General features: G+C 46.0%; 1 protein-coding gene across 1 annotated transcript in view; it reads right to left on the reverse strand.

The window, feature by feature from the left end:
- Positions 1-23709, reverse strand: part of PLXNA4 (plexin A4) — a 435244-nt gene that overhangs the window by 68613 nt on the left and 342922 nt on the right. Inside the window, exons 9-13 of the mRNA XM_034063149.1 lie at positions 22708-22908; positions 12584-12680; positions 10921-11111; positions 5426-5577; positions 4420-4537 (exon numbers count right to left, since the gene is read on the reverse strand). Of these exons, the coding sequence (XP_033919040.1) occupies positions 4420-4537; positions 5426-5577; positions 10921-11111; positions 12584-12680; positions 22708-22908 (759 nt within the window). The remainder of the gene's footprint in view (positions 1-4419; positions 4538-5425; positions 5578-10920; positions 11112-12583; positions 12681-22707; positions 22909-23709) is intronic.

A 23709-nucleotide genomic window follows, 5' to 3' on the forward strand; every position in this document is an offset into this window, starting at 1 on the left:
CCTAGGGTTGACACCAGTCCTATTATAGATGTGAATGCCAGGTCAGTGGGATGAATTCATCTGTTCTCACCTGTGTAAAATCAGGACTGCCCTTGGCTACCCTTAGAAATACTCTGCTTGTCAAGTCAGTTCCAGGCCTGGAGCAGCTGAAGTCATGATCTCCCATCTCCATTGCTTATTTGAGACAGATTAGGTGTCATCTTTGCTATCATGCAACACCACCTCTGCAAAATAAACTGGGTCCTGAACTGGTTGATTGGCTCTTGATGGGGACTTTCCACCTCCAAACTGTGGAGCTCACAAGTGATGAAAACATTGCTCTGAACCCTGTTGATCTGAGAAGGCAACAGAACCTGCTCTACAGCTCCAGAGGGATGCCTAAAAGCTGCCACTGTTCTCATGGGCTTTGTCCCTGGGAAGGAGAAGAGCTGTGGTTCAGCAGCACATCTGAGCTCATGTCTTGCCTCTCCCACATGCCCACCTCATGACCCCAAATCTTTTCCTCTTATCAGACTTGGATGCTGAGACAGTCTGGTATTCATGAGTGCCCTGCACTGATACAGCACGGTGATGCTCATGTCAAGATGTACTCTGAAATGCTACAGCCCCAAAAGGAGCATTGTTCACATGAACTCCTTTTTCTTTTCTCTGCTGATATTCCAAACTTCTTTTCCAAACACAACACTAATATAGCAAAAAAGAGCACAATTCCTTTAGGATCCCCAAATCTCAAACCTCCTTTTTTTACCTCCCTTTTCTCCCTTCTTCTCCAAATCAAGATAGAACACTTGCATTCTGACGGCACAGATCACCCTGTTACCACAATGCAGAGAGGAGACATCCATTTTCAGGGAGAAATTTGGAGTTACAGTTTATTCTTTCATTTGCATTTTAATAGAAAAACTTTCTATTCAGTCCCAAGTGAAAAGCTACTATATGCATTTAAATGAACATTATTTCCCCCTCCCTCCTCTTTAAGAATGATGACACAAACTCTTGACGCTCTCAGCTCCTCTGAACAAGTAGGTGCATAGCACAGTCACCTCATTGAGCTTTGGGAACCATTAATCCATGTCTATAAACTCACCTGACACACACCACAGCTCCCTCTTTCACACACAAGGAGCCCTCTCTGTCCCTGACCCTCTCTGGGTAATCATTCTGAAGAACAGCAGTAAGGTTTTGACTTTGCTTTTGTTCCAAATGAAGCTGCTTCATGGCAAAAGGGCTGAAGATAGAAATCAGACATATAGCTCTGCAGAAAGATCTGTTGTCAGAGCTGGATGCTTCTTGTGTTCAAACTTGACTGGTTTTGACATGATGGGCTGGAAACTGCTTTTATACTTTTCTAATACTCTCTAACAGATATTGGAATGAAAGATGCAGGAAGAGTATGTAGATGCAAGCTCTTCAGTGCTCCTCTTCATTTAGGGTACCACCTCAAGCTCTGATGGCATCTCCTCTCTAGTGCCTTATTGATGGCCAGCCCTACCAGCACATTACTGTTGTTGTGAGAAGAAGTTTGAGAATGGCCAGCTTGGTGCACAACAACTATGCACCATAGTGGAACACCTGAGTTAAAGATCCAAAGCTCACTCCTGGATGGGTTTTCTTCTCTCTCCTCAGAGGTACATAAACGCAGCCATGCCCTTTAGGATCCTTGCACATCAGACCTACCTCAGCAATGCTCCTTGCTAAAGCATTGCTGTGTCTCATGCCGAGCTTACAAAAGGATTTGTGGCTCAGCTTTCAAAGTTGCAATAAACCATTAATTATTCACAGTGGCCTTCATAAATATTGCACAGAGTGTTTGCAGTGAAACTCAGCCTCCAGACTATTGACCACTTCATTGCTGGTGATGGAAAATGCAAGTGGGTCTGGTGGTTCTGTAATAAGCTGAAGGGGTCAGTGACAATGAGTGAACCTTTCTAAGAACTTGCTTGCCTTCATCTGCTCCCTAACCCTTCCCTTTCCTTCAGAACCTCCTCCAAACAAGCTGACCACAAAGAAGCTGCCATCAGAACTGTGTTTAAACTGACCTCGTGGTGCATATAAAGACCTTGGTTCCCACTTCATTCCTCCTGGGGACAAGGGCAGAGCAAGATGTGACAAACACAGCATGTGTACCTGTGTTTCCTATCCATAGGTTCAATAGTAGCAGTGGGAAGGGAAAGAGGAAGGGAGACCTGTTGCAAATGCTGTCCTGGAAGAGGATTTTAGAGCAGATCCAGAGGAGTTCCAATCAGAATAACCCACATCACCTGCACTGAGTCTAATATTCTCATCCAAAGCCAATATAAAAGGCAAACTTGCTTCAGTATCTGAAAAGTGAAGGGAAACTTCTTATTCATTGCAAGACCATGGAAATTATCATAGCAACAAAATGAATAGCTTAAAATAATTATTCTAATTTAGATCATTATAAATTTCAGTTCATTATAGATTTCATTTCAGCCTGCAAACAAATGCTTTGTTTCCCTTTTGGCTTACTGTGTTTTCTAATGCAATTTGCGTTTTTGATCACAGATGAGTTTAAAGCAAACTAACAGCATTTTGAATGTAAAAGTTCTGGCCAGAAATGTGGAGAACTCTTCTAACATCTCTAAACTGAGCTGCCTCCCTTTTAAAACACTGAGATGGAATACTCTGCTGAGTTTAACAAAACATCATCTCATGCAGGAGAAGGGAAAGCTGAACCTATTGGCCAAATGTGACCCTGTTTTGCTACCAACCTTTTGAAAAGCAATTTTCCACTGGATTTACCATGCGTCAGAAAGTGACATTTATCTCCCATGTGAAGCCCTTCCTTCGTTTTCAAACATCTTCCTTCCCTTCAAGCTGCCACCCACCGCTGCAGGATGCCAAGGTACCTTGCGATGCCTGCAGTAACATCTCTACAATCCTGGCAGAAGCACTGAAGAAAACCAAACCACACCAACAAACACAGCTCCTGCTATGAAAGCAGTGGATGCAGCAAAGAGCATGTGATGGGCAGGCTGAAGAGTATCTGTATTTTCTGTCTAGCATAAAGGTATTGAGGTATTCAGCAGAGAAAACCCTGTTGACTTTATGCTCATGCACTGCTGGGATAGCTGGCAGCAGGAAAAAGCAGAGGGGAAAAGCTGTCACTGGTGGACACAGAAGATCAACATTAGACAGTAATTCCAACAGTAGCAAAGGTGACACTCTAAAGTCCTGGAAAGAGCCCTTCTCTATGCCCCATGGGGTTATCTCTTAAGGTGTTTCTCTGCCCTGACCACCTGAGTGACATTGGAAAATACAAAGAATAGAGGAATTTCTGTAGCTCAAGGAGAAATACAGGATTTTTCATTCATTACCAGTTCCCTTTGCCTTAAAAAGATGCTGGGGTATATGAATACTGTCAGAAAGAAGCCATTCACTTGCAGGAGTTGAGAGCATTTGATGGGAACAAAGAAACCATGTCATCTCCAACCTGTACAGACCAAGGCCATGCACTGCTTGCATGTCCACAGCATGCCTGCATGTCCCTCTGAGGACAAGATGCCTTTGAGGAACAAGCAGGTCTCTTGGACAAAGAGCATTGATAGAAAGGAACAAAACACCCAAGTTGAGTGTACAACATATGTTTGGCTCTCCTTTTCTCTTTCACTACAGCAAAGAGACAGTGTCCAGCTGAACTTACACCATTATAGGGTGAAATCAGGACCAAAGCTCCTCTGATTGCTTTGCAAGCTGATGTCCCAATAGACAGTGCAATAAGCTAATTTGCCAGCCCCAGCAATGTAAATGGAAGAGTATGGCTGTTCTCCAAGTGCCATCAGCACACATTGAATGGAACTTTTGTGTGTCACCATCCCTAGGGACTTTTGACGATCTCCAAATTCCTTATGGATAAGGCCTCTCTCCAGACCACCTACCCTTAAAAGCTAACTCCAGTTTAAGCTTGCTGGTGTAAGGGAAGAAACCCCATGATGCACATCACAGTCCTCCCAGGGAAGACCTCAGGAGGATAATGATTTCTCCTGGGGGACACTGGTGCCTTTAGCTATAGAGCCTGAAGGGTTACTGATAGGGTAAGCATCACACCATGGAAAAGTAAGGTACTAGGTAAAGGTTTCTTTTCCTTTTTCCTTTTTATAGCATTTTTTAACTATTAATGAGGATTTTCTGTACTAATTTGGACCATGACTGTATGTAACTGTAATTGGCCTAATAATTTGGACTATTATTAGATTGTTAAAACATTTATTAGGCAAGCTATTTTTGCTCCTAACAAGACTTTGAAAGGAAATAGAAGGAATCAGTACATTGCTGCACTCAAAACAGCAGTGAAGAGCTCAGAGGCTGAATGTGACCAAGGACAATGGATAGATGTAGCAAAGGGGACAAAGGACTGAGGACCTTCAGGGCTGAGGAGAACTTCTTGCAGGAGCTTACCATAAAGTAGTAGAGGTGTGAAGACCTGGCCATGAACTCTGGTTTGCACTCGGCCACACAGATTTCCACAAATCCGGCATGCTGGCTGGGCTTGGCCTCCCCCATCTCACACACAATCCTGTGGAGAAAACATGGACCAGAAGCAAGGTTTAAGGGATGGTTTGGATGGTTTGGGTAGGCTGGAATCGGAGCAAACACCTCACAATGCTGGGGTATGTAGTGTAGACTTAACCCATCCTCTTCTTCCCAACCCAGGAACCAAACTGTGGAATAAGTGGTTCTTTAAAGAGTAGTGACTTTTGGATGTTAGCCCTTGGTGGGACAAATCATGGAATTATAGGATCAGAATTATAGTCATTTGTGTTGGAAGGGACCTTAAAGCTCCTCCAGTTCCAACACCTGCCACAGGCAGGGACACCTTCCACTGGAGCAGCTGCTCCAAGCCCCTGTGTCCAACCTGGCCTTGAGCACTGCCAGGGATGGGGCAGCCACAGCTTCTCTGGGCACCCTGTGCCAGTGCCTCAGCACCCTCACAGGGAACAGCTTCTGCCTAAGAGCTCATCTATATCACTCCTCTTTCAGCTGGTGTAAATCAGCAGAGTTTCACTTAAATATACAGACAAATGCTGGGCTGAGGTCTGACCCCAAGGGTTCACTGTCCTCCAGCTTTGTATGGTGAGACAGCTTTGCAGCTGTAAGGCTTAATGATGTCTCCTGCATGTGGAAAATTGCTCTTTGGGACTGCTGCCCCCCAAACTGTAATTGAACATCCTTGTGTTGTGTGAAAAAACAGAGGATAACTTCAGGGTATGTGACATGAGGATTATCTAAATGTACAATCCAAATATAGTAATAAATGGATTATTAGCTCCTGCACGAAAGGAATGGCGTCTTCCATTCCTCACTTCCAAGGATGGCTGGAATGGACTCCTTAGAAGACCCTACAGTTAGCAATGACTGTTCCTAGGTGTGCTGTGGCCCACTGCTTGCCACACACCCAACTTACTGCTCTGCTGGGATGTACCCTTCCACCAGTGGTTTGCACTCAACTCCAGCCACTTTGACATGAGATGCAATGTCTCTGAACTCCAGTCCCAGGTTCTCCCCACGGATGGTCACTTTGGTCCCACCTTCACGAGGCCCCGTCACTGGGCTGATCTGGAGAAACAAGCCAAGACAAAGGAGAATAATGAAACTACCTATGTAAATACATCAGTATCCTCTCAGCTGAAAGAAGAGATGATATCAAGTCTCTTTGTGACCTCTTAGAGACATTCATAGTTATGAATGCTGAAAAGCTGAGGGAACAAACCTGCTCCAGATACATTACTTGGTCCAAATATATATCACACATGCCTCAACTGTCTTCTAACTAAATGCGAAACATCCAGAGTATAAGATGTTTTCTAGGTAGGGGAAGTGTTTTCTGATCGTGCAGCTGAGCTTTGCACTTTATACATAGAATCACAGAATCATTAGGGTTGGAAAGGACCTTAAAATAATCTAGTTCCAGTGAGCCATGGAAAGACAGCAAAGGGGCCTGGTAGAAGGAAATAGAAGAAAGAACAAGAAAAGAACACAAACAGCTTCATTCAGTCACTTTCAATCCTAAATTCCCAGCCTGAATCACATGGAGCTTTTGATCTACTCTGAAGGAAGGTGTTGGTCATGCATCACAAACTCAACTGAACATGTCCACCTGAAAGAAACAGCTGAGACAACCTAAACAGCATGTCAGATTAGGTATGGGGTAGGTGGATGGTCTCTGAGACAGCAGCAGTTGCTGTGTGCCAACACATATTTCTGAGAGAGCTCCAAATGCCCTCATGGAGAGCCGAGGTCAGGTGAAGAGATACGGGAGCTTGGACCGCTTATCTGTAGGGTGCACAGCCCCTGAGCCCCAGCATGGATGAGTGGCTATCCCAACCATCCCAGTGGCTGGTGGCATGATGTTTGCATCCCAGTCTAGACCTTCACCAGACCCTAGCAAAGGTAGGATCGCTATGTCTTGTGAGCCAAAGCATCACCTAACCTCCAAAGTTCAGCTCTCCTTCCCACTTCAGGGCCTCACCTAGAGCTGTCTATCTCTGGGGAGTATATCTGGCCCATTCTGCCTCACATCCATCACCCTTCTTCAGGGCCAAGTGGAAATTAGCATTGGAGTTGAATTGAACAACACATAAACCATGGGGCTGGCCCTTAATTCTCTCAGTTCTGCACTTCCAATTATTCACTGTGCCCAAATGCTTTGCCATACAACTGGTTAGTTGAAAGGGGTTTCAAATGTTGCTTTCAAAGGGTATTCCCTGCTGCCCACTCTGGCTGCGATCTGCCAGCATTGGCAAGGCTTTGTCTTCAATGAGGAAGGGGAATTCCCTATCTGAGGTCCCTACCCACTGTCCAATGGTTTTGCCAACTGGGAATCTCAGCCTGGCAGCAAGACCTTTGCCTAGCAGTTGGACTGGAAGGGAAAATTGAGGTGTTGGCACAAGCAGGGCTGCTTGTGACCACCTTCCAGTGCTGAGGCTGGCACCAGGGTCAGACTGATTTCCACACATTTAGAAGGTCCATCTGTAATAAAAAGGAGATACCTTGACATCTTTAAGAGATATGTTAGTTTAGGATATTTCATTTCAGGTATCATGAACGACTTCCTGAATGTGTCTTTGACTATACATGGAACCAACAGAGGTTAACAAATATATAGCAGAGATGATCGCAAACAAGCCCTTGGATCCATAGTGTTGTGTTCTATACACACAACCTTTGCACCACAAGATCCCTGCAGCACCGTAGTCTCAGGTCCAAAAGCCACAAATACCACTTGAGGCAACAAAATCAGAACCAGGGCAGGTTTATTCCTACTCCAAAAGTCACCAAGATACTGAAGGCCTAAAAAGAAAATAGCACAACATTCATAAACCTGAGAGGTGATATGGTCATTTGGGTTGACTTTGACCTTTGCATGGTCTGTGGTGATGGGATTGGTGGACAAGTCAAAAATGGATAACAAGAGGAGGAAAGAGAGAAGCATTTGTGGTTATTGTCCATGAAACGAGGAAGGTATCTTTAAAAGTTAGGATGAAAAGGAAATTTCTGTTCCAAAAATGGGAACTGCAAAATATTTTTGTTCTGAATCATTAATTCAAGCAAAAAATTTCTGTTTGAAATACCTATTTCACTGACGTTAGTTAATCTTCTCCTGATAAATCACTATATGACTGATGTGGGAAGGCTACAATATATCACCATACCAAACGCAATCTAATAAGTACTCAAAATGAAGAAGATAGACTTAAAGTCCTATAACTTGTTTTATTTCCTTACATATTTGCAAGAATTTACCATGGAATACTTCGATTCAGTTCTGCTGTATTAAACCTGCCATCAAATGGTTTTTACTTGTTCTAGTAAGGTAGGTGTCTAGCAAGCTAGATCTGTGGTTAATTAGGGTCCACCTATGCTTGAAAGAGCTTGCTAGCATGGGCTGTACATCTCATAGCAGGGAAAAGAGGATTTTTCTCTTGTATGACTAGAACCATTACCCTGAATAAAAGAAAGAGTAGCAGTGAAAAGGAACATCTTGCTGCAAAGACCCATTTCTTTGGAATTAAGGGTGATTTTAAGACCAAAGTTTCACTGCAGAAGTCACAAGCAATTCAGTGGTGACATTATCACCCCTCTTCTATTTCTGCCTAAAGCATGAGGTCTTTATAAAACCTTGCTATGACGCAAAAAAGCATCAATAGGAAACTTCCCAGAGTGAAGCCAGCAAAACACCTCTGAACACCTCCACTGGGTGATTTTGACTGGTAAAGGCCAGCTTCAAAACCCACTTATTTCTGTGAAGCAGGAGGGCCTGGGATTCTCCCAGGAGCATGTGGAAGATGTCTTAACCCCAACCCGTTGCAATCCCAGAGAAGCACACCAGGAGAAGGTGCTACCAACTCTGTTTCACAGCAAGAGAGGAGCCTGTTTCTATCACAGGTGCAAAAATATGGCACCAGACCTGTCAATTTGGGAAGGATACAAATGGTGCCAGGAAACCTCAGCTTTCTCTTGGAGACCCTGAGCTGCGACACTGCATTACCATTGACACCTTCTGCTCATATCACCCCAGTGCTGGAGCTTGTAGTTCCTAAAGGAGGCTTTGTGGCAATATAAATACAAGAGTAAGTGCAGGTTATAGAAAGCTCTGTGCTGGGTATGTGTGTGATCATGTGTAAGTGTGAGTACATGTGTTGTTCCTCCTTTGCCTGCACAATACAATATTGCCCTGGATCCACTCCAGTATATGCATGCTCTTACCAACTGCCCCAGACCTACCATTAGCTGCAATATATATCCAGTCACTTGAGATTACTTCCAAGCTAATGGCTCAGAAAAAGACTTTCCAAGAGCTACTTATGATTGCACCAGACAGCTGGAATATTTCATAGGTGAATATTGCAGTGATCTGTTTGAGCTCTGGGAGCTGTTGGAGGAAATGCCAGCAGAATTAGAGCTATGTCCCCTCTGCAGCTGTAGGGTGGAGAATGAGTGCTTTGCAGTACATAAAGAGACTGGAGATGCAGGTTTGGGGTTAAAGCATGATAGAGAAATGTGGATGGACCTTCAGGACATCATACTACTGCATGGTCCTTGTGTTTTGGACTTCTGCTTTACTTAGTCATCATAGAATCATAGGATGGTTTGGGGTTGAGGTGGAAGGGACCTTAAAGATCACCTTGTTCCAACCTCTTGCCATGTCAGCTTCCCAATAGCAAACTCTATGAATCTGTATAAACTTTCTGACTCTTAAGGTTTGAGAATCTGCAAAGATTCAAAGGAAGTTTTCCTTATTTTCCAACAATTTTCAAGACCTCAAAGCTGAACTTTCATATTGAGCTCTTCATTCCATCTGCCTGGATTTGGTTTCATGGCTTCACATGGTTTTGGTGGGCTCAAAATACCAGCATCAGATAAATCCAAGTGGTGGAAACCTCCACCTTGGAAACATCAGAGTAACCCTGGTACTCCAGCAGTCCAACTGAGTACCTTGGGGACAATCCCCCTTACTTGGAACTGATGAATGACAGGAAGATAGATCAAAACAAAGCAAGAGGGGTTACTTCCAGTGGCATCTGGGAATAACAGATTCTACCCAGCCTTTGTTTTCACATGCATGGACATTGCTTTAGGGCTTGTCCATAACATGCAAACATTTTGATTCTTAACCAAATATAATTGAAAATCATTTCTTGCTTTCTAGGAAGATAACTGACCTGATTATTCTTATTAAACCTGACCATGGAGGTTGGATTTTCCTCCTTTCCATATCCCCTTACCTTCTCTGTCTCATTTTCCTCCTACTTTCCCCAGAATAAGTCCCAAGCACCCCTGAAAGGGTACTCATGTTAACTAAGACATGGTGACTGAGAAATACAGCAGGAGGAAGTTGATAAGGATGGAGCACTAATTTTCAAGGCTCAGATCTGTCCTCCTGTGTGCCTTGTGACCATGAAAATGGTGCACATCATGGCAAAGCATCCTTAGACAGCAGACAAAAATCCCTTATGACTGCAGGAATGATTTGCCTCTCTTGCTTTCTCCCCCTTCCTCTGCTCCTTTTTCTCTATGGTCTTTCTATTCTCGTGCCTCCCCTTTGTACCTATCCCTCAGCTCTTCCTTTGTCACAGTCAACACAATAGGAATCCTGAAGAACACCATTATCCTGCAGGTCCTTCATCCAAGCCTTGCCTTCATTCTCTTCATCACTTAATAGCACAGTTCCAAACTTTGTGTAGTCCAAGCTTGATCTTGCCTCCTCTTTGAGCCTTCCAAGGGGGAAAGCTGACAGCTACACAGGCCTTTGTTTGCTCTATGGAGACTTCTTTCAGCATGCAAACTCAGCCAGGAAAACAGAAGAGCATTAGTCTGATGAAGTCAGTGGAGTCTTGTACACTGACGTTGTGTATGTCATGCTGCCAGAAAGCATGAACTACAACCTGCCCCCTTCCTTGATCTCCTGTCAGCAGAGCACAAACCACTCTGGGATCACTTAACATCTCCTCCTCAGCCAGGCTGGCCAGAGAGGCTGTTTCAAGACAGTTGGGCTCCTTTGATTACCCTCACATTGCCCATTTGGGATGCCCCAGAGCATCTTGTCTCACCTTTAGCTGTTCCTCTAGAAGCTCAAGGTCTCATGAAGGCTTCATGTCACATCAACCAGCCCTGTGTTGGCAGGTCAGATGCTATGGGGCTCCAGCAGATGATATACTAGTGATTCATATCCACATTGACTACAGTGGGACTCTGATGCCCTGCTCAGATGTTGCAGATACCTGAAACTTGAGTGCCCAACTTTGAAGGCCACCATAGCCTCCCATCCCCAAGGATGCCTGTGGCTTTGCTTGACCCAGCATAACTCAGCCCTCACCAACCCAAACAGAAAGCAGTAAAATAACTCAAGGAAAGGGTACAAGAGGGAATACCCCAACTTCTTGCAGATCCATGACTTACATCCGTGATCTTGGGGTTGGTGCATTTGCCCTTGGTGCTGGACAGCTCCAGCCACTGGCTGTCCTGGGCTGGGCAGTGCTGCTTCAAGGTGCATTGGTTCTGTCCCTCACACCAGCCACACTCGAAGTCTGGGTCAGCTTTAAGGCAGAGTCCGCAGCTATCCCGCATGGCCCCACACTTGTACAGGTGAACTGCAGGGATAGGGAAAAAGAGAGGACCTCAGAGATGCTGACAGCACAAAACAGTGGTGGGATGAAGGCAGAATGAAGAGTGAGAGAGGGGAAGGTGTTCAGTGATGCATGTCCCAGAGGCAGGATGGGACCTCTCCAGAGGGACGAATAATGGGGGAAAAAGTGTTTACATCCTTCTTGAAATTACAGAATGGTTTGGGTTGGAAGGGAGCTTAAGATCATCCAGTTCCAACACCTTGCCATGGGCAAGGGCACCTTCCACTAGACCAGGTAGTTCTAAGCCCCATCCAACCCCATTGAGCAGAAATAAACTGCAGTTGTCAGAGTTATTTCTCCATGAAAAGGGCATTTGGAAGCTGAGAGAGGATAGCAATGTGAACATGGGTTGTGTCATTCTGCTGGATGCCAGGGCTAGACAAGGGTCTCCAGCCTGTTGTGTTTACTGTGTGGATTTAACCTTCAAGAGCCACTGTTCTGGGGAAGTACAGTGCATCCAGAGTGGCTATTTAAGACATTAGAGAAAGACCTCACAGAGATGGGTGCAGGAGGAGAAGGACAGGAAGGGGTCATTCCATGGGGAGAAGAGCTACCTTCTGTATTGCTCTCCAGCTTCAACGTGGTGTTGGTGAAAACCTCACCCACCACCCCTCAGCATGAGAGTGGATTTGAAATGGTGTGAGAGTAACAAGGGAGCACCTGATGGGGAGAAATGGAGTGGGAGAAGATGTGGAAAGTGTCCAAGAGAAGAGAAGGTAAAAACAAGGGAGGGAGAAGCATCTGAAGGGTGGTAATGTGAGAAGAGCCTGTGGGTCTGAGCTGTAAATGCAGAGCATCCAGGTTGCCTGGGGAAAGGCTTTAGGGTAGCTGAGGGTGATTAACATGAAGGAAGAAGATGTGAATGCACCATCCATCTCCAGCAAAAACGCCTGCCTTAGGGTCATGGCTGCATGTGCAATATCCCAGTGAGGGGCAGTTAAACAGAGCCAGGCTCTGGACAGGAGGTAGATCTGGGTCAGCTATGATCACTGTATTTGGATCAGAGTTTTCCCATTGGCAAGCTGCAGCCCTTCTCCTCCCCCTCTCCCTTCCCCTCTTCATCACTACATTGCCTCTGAGCAGAGCATCTCCTGGCCATCTCCTGGCGTGTTGAAGAGCATCACTGCAGGAGAAATAAAGAGGGGGAGAAAGCTGGAGAAGGAGGGGCATAAAACAAGACACAGAAACGTGGGGAGAAGGAGGTGAAGATGATGAAGGAACAGGGGAAGCAACACAAGTGGGAGGGAGAGTCATATTTGCAAAGAGGGGAAACACACGACAAAAAGCACACCGAGAAATGGTAATTTGAAGAGTGTTGAGAACAAGTATGTACCAGACAGCGCTGGGAGATGGTGGCAGCTTTGTTAAGTGTAGGGAGCGATGCAGCCCGTTGCTAAGGTTACCGCTTCCAAGGACAAGTTGAAATAACTCTTTACCTTTGTTCTGTGCAGGGTTGTCAATGTTGAAATTCCCGTTCCACACGACTGTCAGCTCCACCGGCAGGCTGTTAATCTCCATCCCTTCGTAGGAATACTAGAAGTGGAAGAGTCAAAACAAGAGAAACCCCAAACCAGGCTTAGATGGTGCCCTCAGGTGGGGAGGAGAAGGGATCAGGCAAGTTGTGAACAGGAGAAATGGAGCTGTCAGCTACCTCCCTAATCGCCATTACCAGGATGCTCTCAAAGTTGTGGTGCTCAATAGAGCAAGCCGTGCCCCTCTGAATATCCTACTTACCCATTAGGTGAATGTTCCATTAATAAAATAGAATCAACCAGGTTGGAAAAGCCCTTTAAGCTCATCCAGTCCAACCATTCCCAGCCCTGCCAAGGCCACCCCTCACCCATGGCACTGAGGCCTCGTCTCCACGCTGTGTGAGCACTTGCAGGGCCGGTGCCTGCAGCCCTGCCCTGGGCAGCCTGTTCCAATGCCTGAGCACCCTGTGGGGCAGGAATTGTTCCTCAGCTCCATCTAAACCTGCCCTGGTGCAGCTTGAGGCCGTTTCCTCTTGTCCCATCCCTTGTTCCTTGGGAGCAGAGCCCAGCCCCTCCTGGCTCCATCCTCCTGGCAGGCACTTGGAGGGAGCCATCAGGTCCCCCCTGAGCCTTCTCTTCTCCATCTGAACCCTCCAGGTCCCTCAGCCATTCCCCATCTCTCTTGTGCTCCAGGCCCTGCACCAGCTTCATTGCCCTTCTCTGGCCTAGGGACCTGCTGCCACCTGCCCTGATGTCCAGTGCCATCACAGCACTAGCTGATCTGTGCATATGATGGGATTTATCTTGGAAATCTAACTTCTAGGTATTGAGCACAGCTCTGAAGGATATTTTGCCAACTCTTGGGTGCATCACTAAGGTGTTCATTATGCTCTGTGTGTCTACCTTCCACATATACCTCTTCTGAGGTATGGATGGTGAGCATATATGTAAGGTTATCTACCCTAGTGATCATATAATCCCAGACTGGTTTGGGTTGGAAGGCACCTTAAAGCTCATTCAGTTCCAAACCCCTGAGATGGGCAGGGACACCTTCCCCTAGAGCAGCTTGATCCAAGCCCCATCCGACCTTGCCTTGAACACTGCCAGGGATAGTGATCTGTTGAATGACTCCTGGTAGCTGAGTGAGGTCTCAGAAAGCATATCATGGAAACACCTTTAAAAAGGGGAAAGAGGAGGTTCTGTGTAATTATAAACCTGTCAGCCTAACTTTGCTTCCCAGAAAGAAAGTACATCAAATTATTAAACAATCAATTTATAAGCACCTGTGAGATGATAAGGTGATAAAAATCAGCCAGCATAAATTTATCAAGAACAAATTGTGTCAACCCAATCTAATTTCCTTTTTTGACAGGCTTAATGGCTCAGTGGATAAAAGGGAAGTAGCAGATGGGCTTTATCTTAATTTCAGTAGAGTATTTGCTACTGTCCTACAAGAAAGCCCCATAAACAAACTAGGGAAATATGATGTAAAGGAAACCACCATAAGGTATATGCAAAAGATGCCAAAAATAAAGAAGTCAGATAACTCAATGTCAGGCTGGGAGGGTGTTTTAGATGGAATATTATCCTGGGTCTGTCATTATTCAGTATTTTCACTATTGACTTGTATGATAGAGTACAGATTCCATAAATGACACTGTTCCAGAAGAGGGTGCAAGAACACCCAAAAGCCGGGTTAAGAATTCAAAACAAACTTGACAAATGATAGAACCAGGCCAAAATCAACAAAGTGAAATTCAATACAAGCAAGTCCCAACTGTTCCTCAGTGGCAGAAATCAATGCTAACAAGTAAGAAACTGGAGTGATTGGCCAGTGCTGCGGGAACGGGTCTGGAGACTACTGAAGATCACAAACAGATTGTGAATCAACAATGCCATATTGCTGCCAAAAAAACAAGCAAATCTCATTTGGGGATGTATGAGAGTTTGTTCCACACATAAAGCCCCAGGGGGTAGTTATTTTTCGCTTCTCAGAACCAGAAAGACTTCAGCTGGAATAGGAGGTATCCAGTTTCCAGGAAATACATGTTAAGAAAGCCATAGAAATCTTCAGAGAGAGTTAGACAGACTGAAACAAACACTTGTCAGGCACAGTCTCATACACAGAGCTGGCCTTAACAAAGGAAATGGAAGTTGATCTCTGGAGGCCCTCTCCACTCAGAGAGCTCCCTCACACATGGTGCTTAGTGCATTTTATAGGCTAGAAATTGAGTTGCCATCAGCCAGTTCACGCAGGGTTCACCCATTTGATTGTCACATCCTACTGTCCACCTCCATCAACAGCTTCCATCCAACACTTCACCAACAGGCAAAAAGCCTCATAATGAGAAAGGAGGTCATAGAATCATAGAATCAATCAGTTTGGAAAAGCTCTTTAAGCTCATCCAGCCCAACCATTCCCAGCCCTGCCAAGGCCACCCCTAACCCATGGCACTGAGGCTTCATCTCCACTTGCAGGGACGGTGCCTGCAGCCCTGCCCTGGGCATCCTGTTCCAATGCCTGAGCACCCTGTGGGGCAGGAATTGTTCCTCAGCTCCATCTAAACCTGCCCTGGTGTGGCTTGAGATGGTTGCTTAAAGGACAGAATGGTAACAATGCAGGAAGGTGAGAGACATTTCAGGTCTCCTACTATTACTGGCCACATAAGGATCTACCCTTCTGAGATTAGGAATCTCCCCCTGCACTGGGATCTATAGCAGGACAACATCCTACTTTTAAAGAAAGAAATGTTTCTCCCACTACAAGGTTACATATAATTGAGTAAGTTGTCTGATTTGGTTGGTTATATCCTAGAGACCGCTAAAGAGCTCCCCATCACTTAAATCTCAGCGTGGTTTCCCACAGAGATGTCAAAGCACTGAGCCTTTAGAAGCAGGTTGTTCTCTATCCATTAATTGCCATATAACTGGGGAGTAAATTGTAGATGGTGATTTCTGCCCATTAGAGCAGAGTGAGCTTTAGTTACATGGTAATTTCTCTTTGGACAAACCAAACACAATTAACCACTAATCTGCAAAACCCTGTGATTACAATCTGGTTGTAGGGTATTTATGGGTATGAGCTTGGTGGTTACCATGGAAGTAAAGAGCAGCTGCAGGTTAGCAGAGCCCTTTGCAATAGAGCTGCACCCGCCAGTGTCATTCGGAATTAGCATTTCTATGACACTTCTTGGTGTCACTGCCAGCAAGATGTAAGATGATGCAGAGCTGCTTGGACTCACAACACTGGCTTTTCACAGCTTTATGGAGCTGAAAGCAAGGGTGAGGAGACAGGAGCAGGAAGGAGAGAGCCTGAAAAGTAGAGAATAATTTATCTTCTGCCACTCGGGAGCTTTGCAAACTCCTGCTTCCTACAGCACTTTGTAAATGCTGATTGGGAATGGGAAAGAGAATATGTACAGAACCACTGGTCACCCTTAAGTAAGAAGATGAGTCTGTAGGTGCCTGAAAAACTGCTGCTTTCTGCCTCAGCAGAGCCTCATGTGTGTGTATTGGGATTTAGCTGTTAGCAGAGCCTAGACAAGGCTGCCAAGGGACATACAGCTGGAGTCCCCCAGAGCCTTTCATCCCACTGAGGATCCAAGAGCCAGCAGCGTGGGCCCAGCTGGGATTTCAGATCTTATCTGACTGTGACACCAGGGGCAGACACATATCAGACTTGTTAACTCGGCAGACTTGATCCAGAACTGGAAAGAGATGAGAGGAATAAACAACAGGATCCCAATGGATGAGCATCAAGGATGAAGCCAGCTGGGGGCTGGAATGAGGATGCTCATGCTGCCATGCCCAGCCTCAGACATCTCATGGGCTGCACAGCAGTGAAACAGAGCAATTTGCAAAGCAACAGCAAGTAAATGCTCGTCTTCTTCAGACCACAGGAGCTGCTAACTCATTGTGACCCCTGTTCAAAGCCTACTGAACTCAATAGGAGGCTTTGAAAAAGATTCACTCAGCTGTAACAATAAGGAGGAAACATGTTTCAGGGAAGAAAAAAGGGATGGTGTATCGATCTACAGGACAGCAGAGTTTCTGGGATACTCCTACTAACAGCATTCATACCATTAGGGCTTGCGTGTCTACACTGCCTTGCAGAACTTCCTCCAGCACAGCAAAACTGCCCAAAAGATGTAAATCTGACTCTGAAGTCTGCCAAATCTGGATTCCTGTGATGCAAATCAAATCAAAGCAGAAAATATGGAGGCCCAAACTGAGAAAGAAAGGTTGCCTTCCCAGAAACACAGGCTGGCTCTTACCAGGAACCACCAAAAAGGTGCTAGAAGGAGCAATTGGAATTCACAGGAACAATGTTTTGCACTCCTAAATCCCAGTTCTTTGTCTCCTGCAACACAGGCTGAGCCCATCACCTCACGGGGCCATTGTGCCATGTTGGTAGTGGTTGAACATATCATCCACAAGCCACTGTAATCCCATCAACTGTTTGTCTCATGGAAGTTCATTATCCTAGGACTGAGATCACAAGATCATGGCTCAGTTCTACAACAGCTATATCAAAATTAGCTGTTTTAATGAAAAAACACTTCTCATTTCAGTAATTCCTGGCTCTTTTGCAGCATTCAGTTACTACAGACACCCTGCCTTAGAGGAACTCAGCGTCACAGACCTCAGAGCTATGCAGTTTGTGCAAATCCATAGCCATCACATCCACACCTCTCACTGCATCCTGCTGGGATGCTGTGTCACTGGGTAAAGCCCTTTGGTAGCTTGGATTGGACAGACTTGGGACAATAAACAAAAAGCAGTTACATGATGCTTCCCTTTTGTACCTCAAGCATTGGAGCAGTATTTTAGTGTTAGTCTATTTTCCTGACACCACTTTAGTGATTAGAACTTGGGCTTGGTGCTTCTTGTACCTCTGCACCAGCTTCTTGTGTGGTCCTGTGCTAATCTTTTAATCCCTCTTTGCATCAGTTTTCCAGCCATAAACTATACGCAGAAAACTTCTTGCCCACAGTTGCTCCATCTCCTTGGAGTCTTTGCTTCCCGGAGTTGGGAAAGAATTCTGGGTATCACCCAGGACAACAGAGCCTACATCATGGTTGGGATTTCTCTGTGATATTTGAATGCAGCTAAATAAATAAATAATAATGATAACAATAATAATAGTAATAAAAGTAGTAGCAATAATAATAATCATGCTGCATCACAATAGCTGAGAACTATTATTCTCATCACTATTAGCTGAGAACTAACTCAGCCCTGTGCTTGTCTCCCTTTGGCCACCCATAAATGTATTTTCCCATGATCTCTGTGAATAGCTCCTCATTTTTTCCCAGCTCTGTGTTTAGTTCTTAGCTCTGTTTTTTAGCACTCCCCCCACTGTGTGAGCCACACCACAGAGTCAAATGCCACTGAGATCTTTAGCTCAAGTGCGATGATGTGACAGATATAACATATTTGCTTTCCTTATCCTGAAGTTACACAGCACTTTGAGCTGTAACATCTCGGGTCTCACAACACACAGACCTGTGAATGCAATGAGAAGACCAGAGGCAAATTATCAACAGGGATTTTGCTGCTAGAAATCAGTGTGTGCTGCTTGTGTGTGCCAAGGCCAGGCAATGGGCAGGCTCATACCAAACAAGAATGTGGGCTTAATAGTAGATTGAAGCAGGTAATAGTTATGGTCAGGGGGGTCATCTGTCCCTGCCCATGGCAGGGGGGTTAGAACTTGATGTTCTTAACGTCTTTTCCAACCTGTCCTGGGATCAGCAGTAGCAGTCATTTTTTCTCCTTCTTAGTAGCCAGTGCAGTGCTGTGTTTTTGACTTTCAGCCTGGGAACAGCACTGATAACACCAATGGTTTTAGTTGCTGCTCAGTAATGTTTACTGTGACCAAGGACTTTGTGAGTCTCAGCTCTGCCAGGCAGGAGGGGAAGCCGGAAGGAAGCAGAGACAGGACCCCTAACCCAAACTAACCAAGGAGGTATTCCATACCACAGCAAGTCATGCCCAGGATGTAGAACTGGGGGCAGTTACCTGGAAGGGCCAGATCACTGCTTGGTCAGGCTGGGTATCGGTCGGTGAGTGGTGAGTGGTTGCATCCTCTCCTGTTGTTATTTCACTTATCATTATTATTATTGGTGGTATCAGCAGTGATTTGTGTTATACCTTAGTTACTGGACTGCTCTTATCTCAGCCCGTGGGAGCTACATTCTTTTGATTCTCCTCCCCATCCTTCGGGAGCTGGGGGAGGAAGGTGGAAGAGCGAGCAAATGGTTGCGTGGTTTCTGAGTGACAGGCTGGGCTTAAACCACGATACAACCCTAACTATGCTATGATTCTATGATTCTAATGCTCACCCATATCCCTCTTCCTCATGCCAAAGGCAGCTAATATGGGGCTGATTGCACGTGCTGGGGCTCCCAGTGTTTCCCACTGGGAAGATTGCTTTTCACCCTAATAGATCTAGCAATTTCAGCCTCTCCTGCTGATGTTTTTACTTACTGATTTATATGCCTTCTTAGCTCCCCTGCTTTTCATTTCCTCCCATTACTCTGTGTCCAGGCTGTCGGCAAAGCTATCATAAGTGCAATAAGGACTGGCAGGTAGTGTCTCTCTGAGTGATAATTGCATGCCTTGGGGGGTGTGATAGAGGACAAAGCCCAGAGACTCTCAAACCACTTGACAGGAACAATAATTGTCCCGAAGCATGCTGCCCTGCAGTGACTTATTGCTGTTATCAGAGGAATATCTCCAGGAAAGACAGGGGTGAGATAGAGCTGGCTGCTGAGCACCTAGTGCTGGATAGGACACACTGACACACCATCAGATAGGCTGGTCCCACCTGGGCGTCCTTATAACATCCTTTAAATCAAGTTGGAGCCACTTAGAAAAGCATCTGCTTAAGATGGTTCTGATCCTTGGTGTAAGTCTTGAGGGACCAGAGAGTGGAGAGCAGGAGTGGAGGCTTTTCCCTGATTCTATTTGGTGTGAAAGCAAGGAAACCCCTGCATTTCGCATAAGTTGAGCTGAATTTGAGCACGTCAGTGCCTAGTGTACAATGGGAGGGGATAGATCTTGAGGCTTCTGAAGGAAAACAAGCCAAGAACGATTGCTTAGTCTAGCATGCACCATCAACAGAAAGATCTGCTGGCAGGATAGCATCCCTTCAGAGACACACCATCACAACACATCCTCCCACCCTCCTTTGGACCTTCTCCAAGCCTGCAATGCAGGTGCTACATTCAGTGCCTCATCCAGCAACTCTGCTGAGTAAAAACCTCCGTCCAAGGGAGCTGATTCAATTTACAAACAAGCTCATAGAGCTGTTTCTAAAGGCAGGTGACCCTTGGAGCAGAGGCTCATTGTATTGCAGTGGCTCCAGACTGAATACTAATTCTGGCAGGGAAGGAAATAATCATGATGGAGACATATCTGCAGCACTCCTTCCCTATTGTCTGTGTCCTCTGCCATTGCTCAGAGCCAGGACTTCTCTGTTCCCTCTCTGTATGTGTGTGAATGTGTCTGTCTTTTGTCTGTTTCTCCCTTCTACATCTCTTTCTCTCAGCGTCCGCAAATTCAGAGCAACATTGAAATAACATTTCTCAGGGAAGAAAGCAAAAAAGAACTCAAATCAGAGAGTCAAAGTGCCTTCAAAAGGAAAGGGAAGGAAGGAAAAGGGAAAAGAATAGACAGTGGAGAAAGGGAGAAGAGGAAGAATATTGAAAAGAGTTGATTTGGCCCAAAATAAGCGTCACTCCTTGTAGAAAAGAGAGGTTCACCCAAGCCACCATCAAATATGGGACTGGCGTTCTAAGGTCACCATGCAGCAGCAAGGTCATGGAGTGCTTTGCCATTAGCCTGACACTCAGCCCTGTGTAGCTCAGGAGTATCCTTGCGTGTCCTGGCTTGTGAAAATTAGCATTAAAATCAATCTAGTGCTTCTGGAGCACTCAGACATCCCATGAGCAAATGCATGTTGGGATTCATGGAAGCCCACTTCTCTGCTCCTAGGGACTACCAACCTCTTGGAGCATGGAGGTAGTATGGGAATAGTAACTATTACCTCTCAAAACACAGCCTCTTCTATTGGCTATCACAAACTCAGATGCTGAGTTCAGGACTGCTGATGCTGTCTATCCTTTGCTCAGTCCCACTATGTTTAACATCATCCTGAGGTAGTTTATGATGATGTCTATTTATGTGTGCCAGAGAATTTACATCTCTAAAGGGTAGCTGCTCTCTTTCTTGCTAAGACTTTTTGGACAGAGATGTAGTCTCTACGCAGACCCATAAAATACCCCTTTAGCCACAACCTTCTGCTGCTGTAAAAGTAAACCCTAATTTGTTTTAAAGTGTAATGCCTTCTTAACTTCTCCAGCCATCCATTCTTATGAAACATCAAACCTGGATGCTCACATGCCACTAAGCAGTAATGACAATCAGGGGGACAAAGAAATAAATGCAGCAATGTGATTAAGAAGCTGCTTGTTTGCAACAGATCACAAAGTGTGTGAAGTGCCTGTAATCTTCAACATGCTGCTTAATGCAGCAGAATATGTTGTGACGGATTTTAACAGGCACTGCCCGGCATGGAGTGCAGAGCTGCAGTGAAGTGGCTAAAGCCTGTAATTAGCTCTTTGACTAATAAATCATCTCATAGTAGCAGCAATAGAATGACTCAAATGTACATCTTGGAGACATGAATCTCCTGGAGAGACCACTCTTGCATATACGCACAGCTGCTGGCAGGTAGAGCACCTCCCATGAGACAGGCTGAGAACACTGGGGCTGCTCAGCCTGGAGAAGAGAAGCTGTGTGTAGACCTCAGAGCAGCTTCCAATGTCTGAAGGGGGCTACAAGGATGCTGGAGAGGGGCTCTTCATCAGGGACTGTAGTGACAGGACAAGGGGTGATGGGTTCAAACTGAAACAGGGGAAGTTCAGGTTGGAGATAAGGAAGAAGCTGTTCCCTGTGAGGGTGCTGAGGCGCTGGCACAGGGTGCCCAGAGAAGCTGTGGCTGCCCCATCCCTGGCAGTGTTCAAGGCCAGGTTGGACACAGGGGCTTGGAGCAGCTGCTCCAGTGGAAGGGGTCCCTGCCCATGGCAGGGGTTGGAGCTGGAGGAGCTTTAAGGTCCCTTCAACCCAAACCTTTCTGTGATTGTATGATTCAATGCCAATGTTTGCCCCCAACAACACTGGTGCAGTGACATCACCTTTGTGACTCCTGAGGTCACTGGTCCTGCACTGCTGATGGGGAAGCAGAGATAGGCAGAGGCAAAGAGACTAACAAAAGGTCATGTGGTGAACCAGCAACAGGAGGAAAGTTTGACTCAAGCCTTCAGCCTTTCACCCTTCTTTTGACCCATTACATGCTGCCCACTGTCAGACTCTTTATATGGGGTTTTATATGTCCCATCACCAAAACCCCACAGAATAACTCAACTCTCAGCCTTGACATGAAGACCTATCCCTCCAGAAACCCTTCAGAATGCATACAAGGATGTGGCACTGTGAGGATACAGGCAGATTAAACTGGTGATAATCACAGAATCATAGACCCGTAATACCTAAGGGTCATGGCTACTCACAGAGTCACAGAACTGTCAGGATTGGAAGGGACCTTCTGGAGACCATCGAGTCCAACCCCCTGTGAAGGCAGGGCCACATAGAGCTGGCCACACAGGGACATGTCCATGGTGGGTTTGGAATGTCTCCAGAGAGGGAGAGTCCACAACCCCCTGGTCAGCCTGTTCCAGTTCTCTGTCACCATCAACATGAAGTTCTTCCTCATGTTGAGGTGAAAGTTCTTGTGTTTCAGTTTCTGGCCATTGCTCCTTGTCCTGTCACTGGGCACCACTGGGAAGAGTCTGGCACCATCCCCCTGGCACTCACCTTTGAGCTATTGATCTGCATTGATGAGATCCCCTCTCAGTCTGCTCTTCTCCAGATTAACCAGGCCCAGCTCCCTCAATCTCTCCTAAGAGAGATGCTCCAGACCCCTGAGCATCTTTCTTGTACTGCCAAATATTGGGACCCAAGGGCAGAAGCAACTACTGGCCCTTCTTGGCCCCTGTATCCCTCCCTAGCATGCAGGGCTTGCTCACCGAGGTGTTCTGGCACTGCACGCTGGAGCTGTTGAACCTCAAGGCAGGCACCCTCTGCTCATTGCCCTGGATGTTCAAGATGCACTCGTAGCCCCTCTGTCCTGACTGTGGTTGAGGCAGGTTCTTGGCTTTCAATGTGATTGGCTTGATCACCTCCACCGGCACCAGGATCTTCTCTGCCTGCAGCAGCTGGGGACAGTCCTAGGGAGAGAGAAGACAAGGCACCAAGTCAGCACATGGGTTTCCCAGCCTCAGGTGGGGTCCTCTGATGCTTCTCAACCTTCCCATTTCACGCTTTGCTTCAACCCATTACAAAGCCCTTGCATCTCCCTGGGCCTCAGCCTATTACAAGGTATTCCAGGAGCATTACAGGTAGGAAGGATTTCTTTTACAGACCATTCTTTCCTATCTCCCTTGTTCACCCTACAGACTTGCAACCTTCAGGACCCAAGGAAGCTGCCTCTGGTGCTTTATAATACCTGTTCCATTAATCAGGTAGCTGGAAAGCAATCGTGTTCCCTCCAGGAACTTAGCCCAGTTGCAACACCATGACATGAGAAGTGAATAAAGCACAAATCTGAGCATAATTCCTTGCTTGGAGGCACAGCTCCAGCCAGCTCCAGCAAGACAGAGGCGAGGCTGTTAAAAAGAGAGTTTGTTTTGGCTTAGAAGGGGACAGAGCATTTATTACAGATGGATCCAGCTCCCAGGAAACAACAGTTACACAGTACATGGAGATCCCATGGAAAGGCTTGTCACCATTTCACTAAAGGAGCAATGCTGAGTGTGTGTTGCTAATCCAGTGCCTCACAGGGTGAGGTTTTGGGTACTCAAAGCTGCAACGCACAAGGTTGTATTCAAAGTCTCATTAGTAAGCATAGAGTAGCAGTGCAGCGCTTCTTTGTGGCACAATCAGACAACCACGAGCTGTCAAATCCATGTATTCCAGTAGGCTATCAACTCTTCAGGAAATGACTGCAGCATTTGCCTGGCTAATCCAAG

The sequence above is a fragment of the Melopsittacus undulatus genome, chromosome 5, assembly GCF_012275295.1.
Source record: "Melopsittacus undulatus isolate bMelUnd1 chromosome 5, bMelUnd1.mat.Z, whole genome shotgun sequence".
Taxonomy (NCBI): domain Eukaryota; kingdom Metazoa; phylum Chordata; class Aves; order Psittaciformes; family Psittaculidae; genus Melopsittacus; species Melopsittacus undulatus.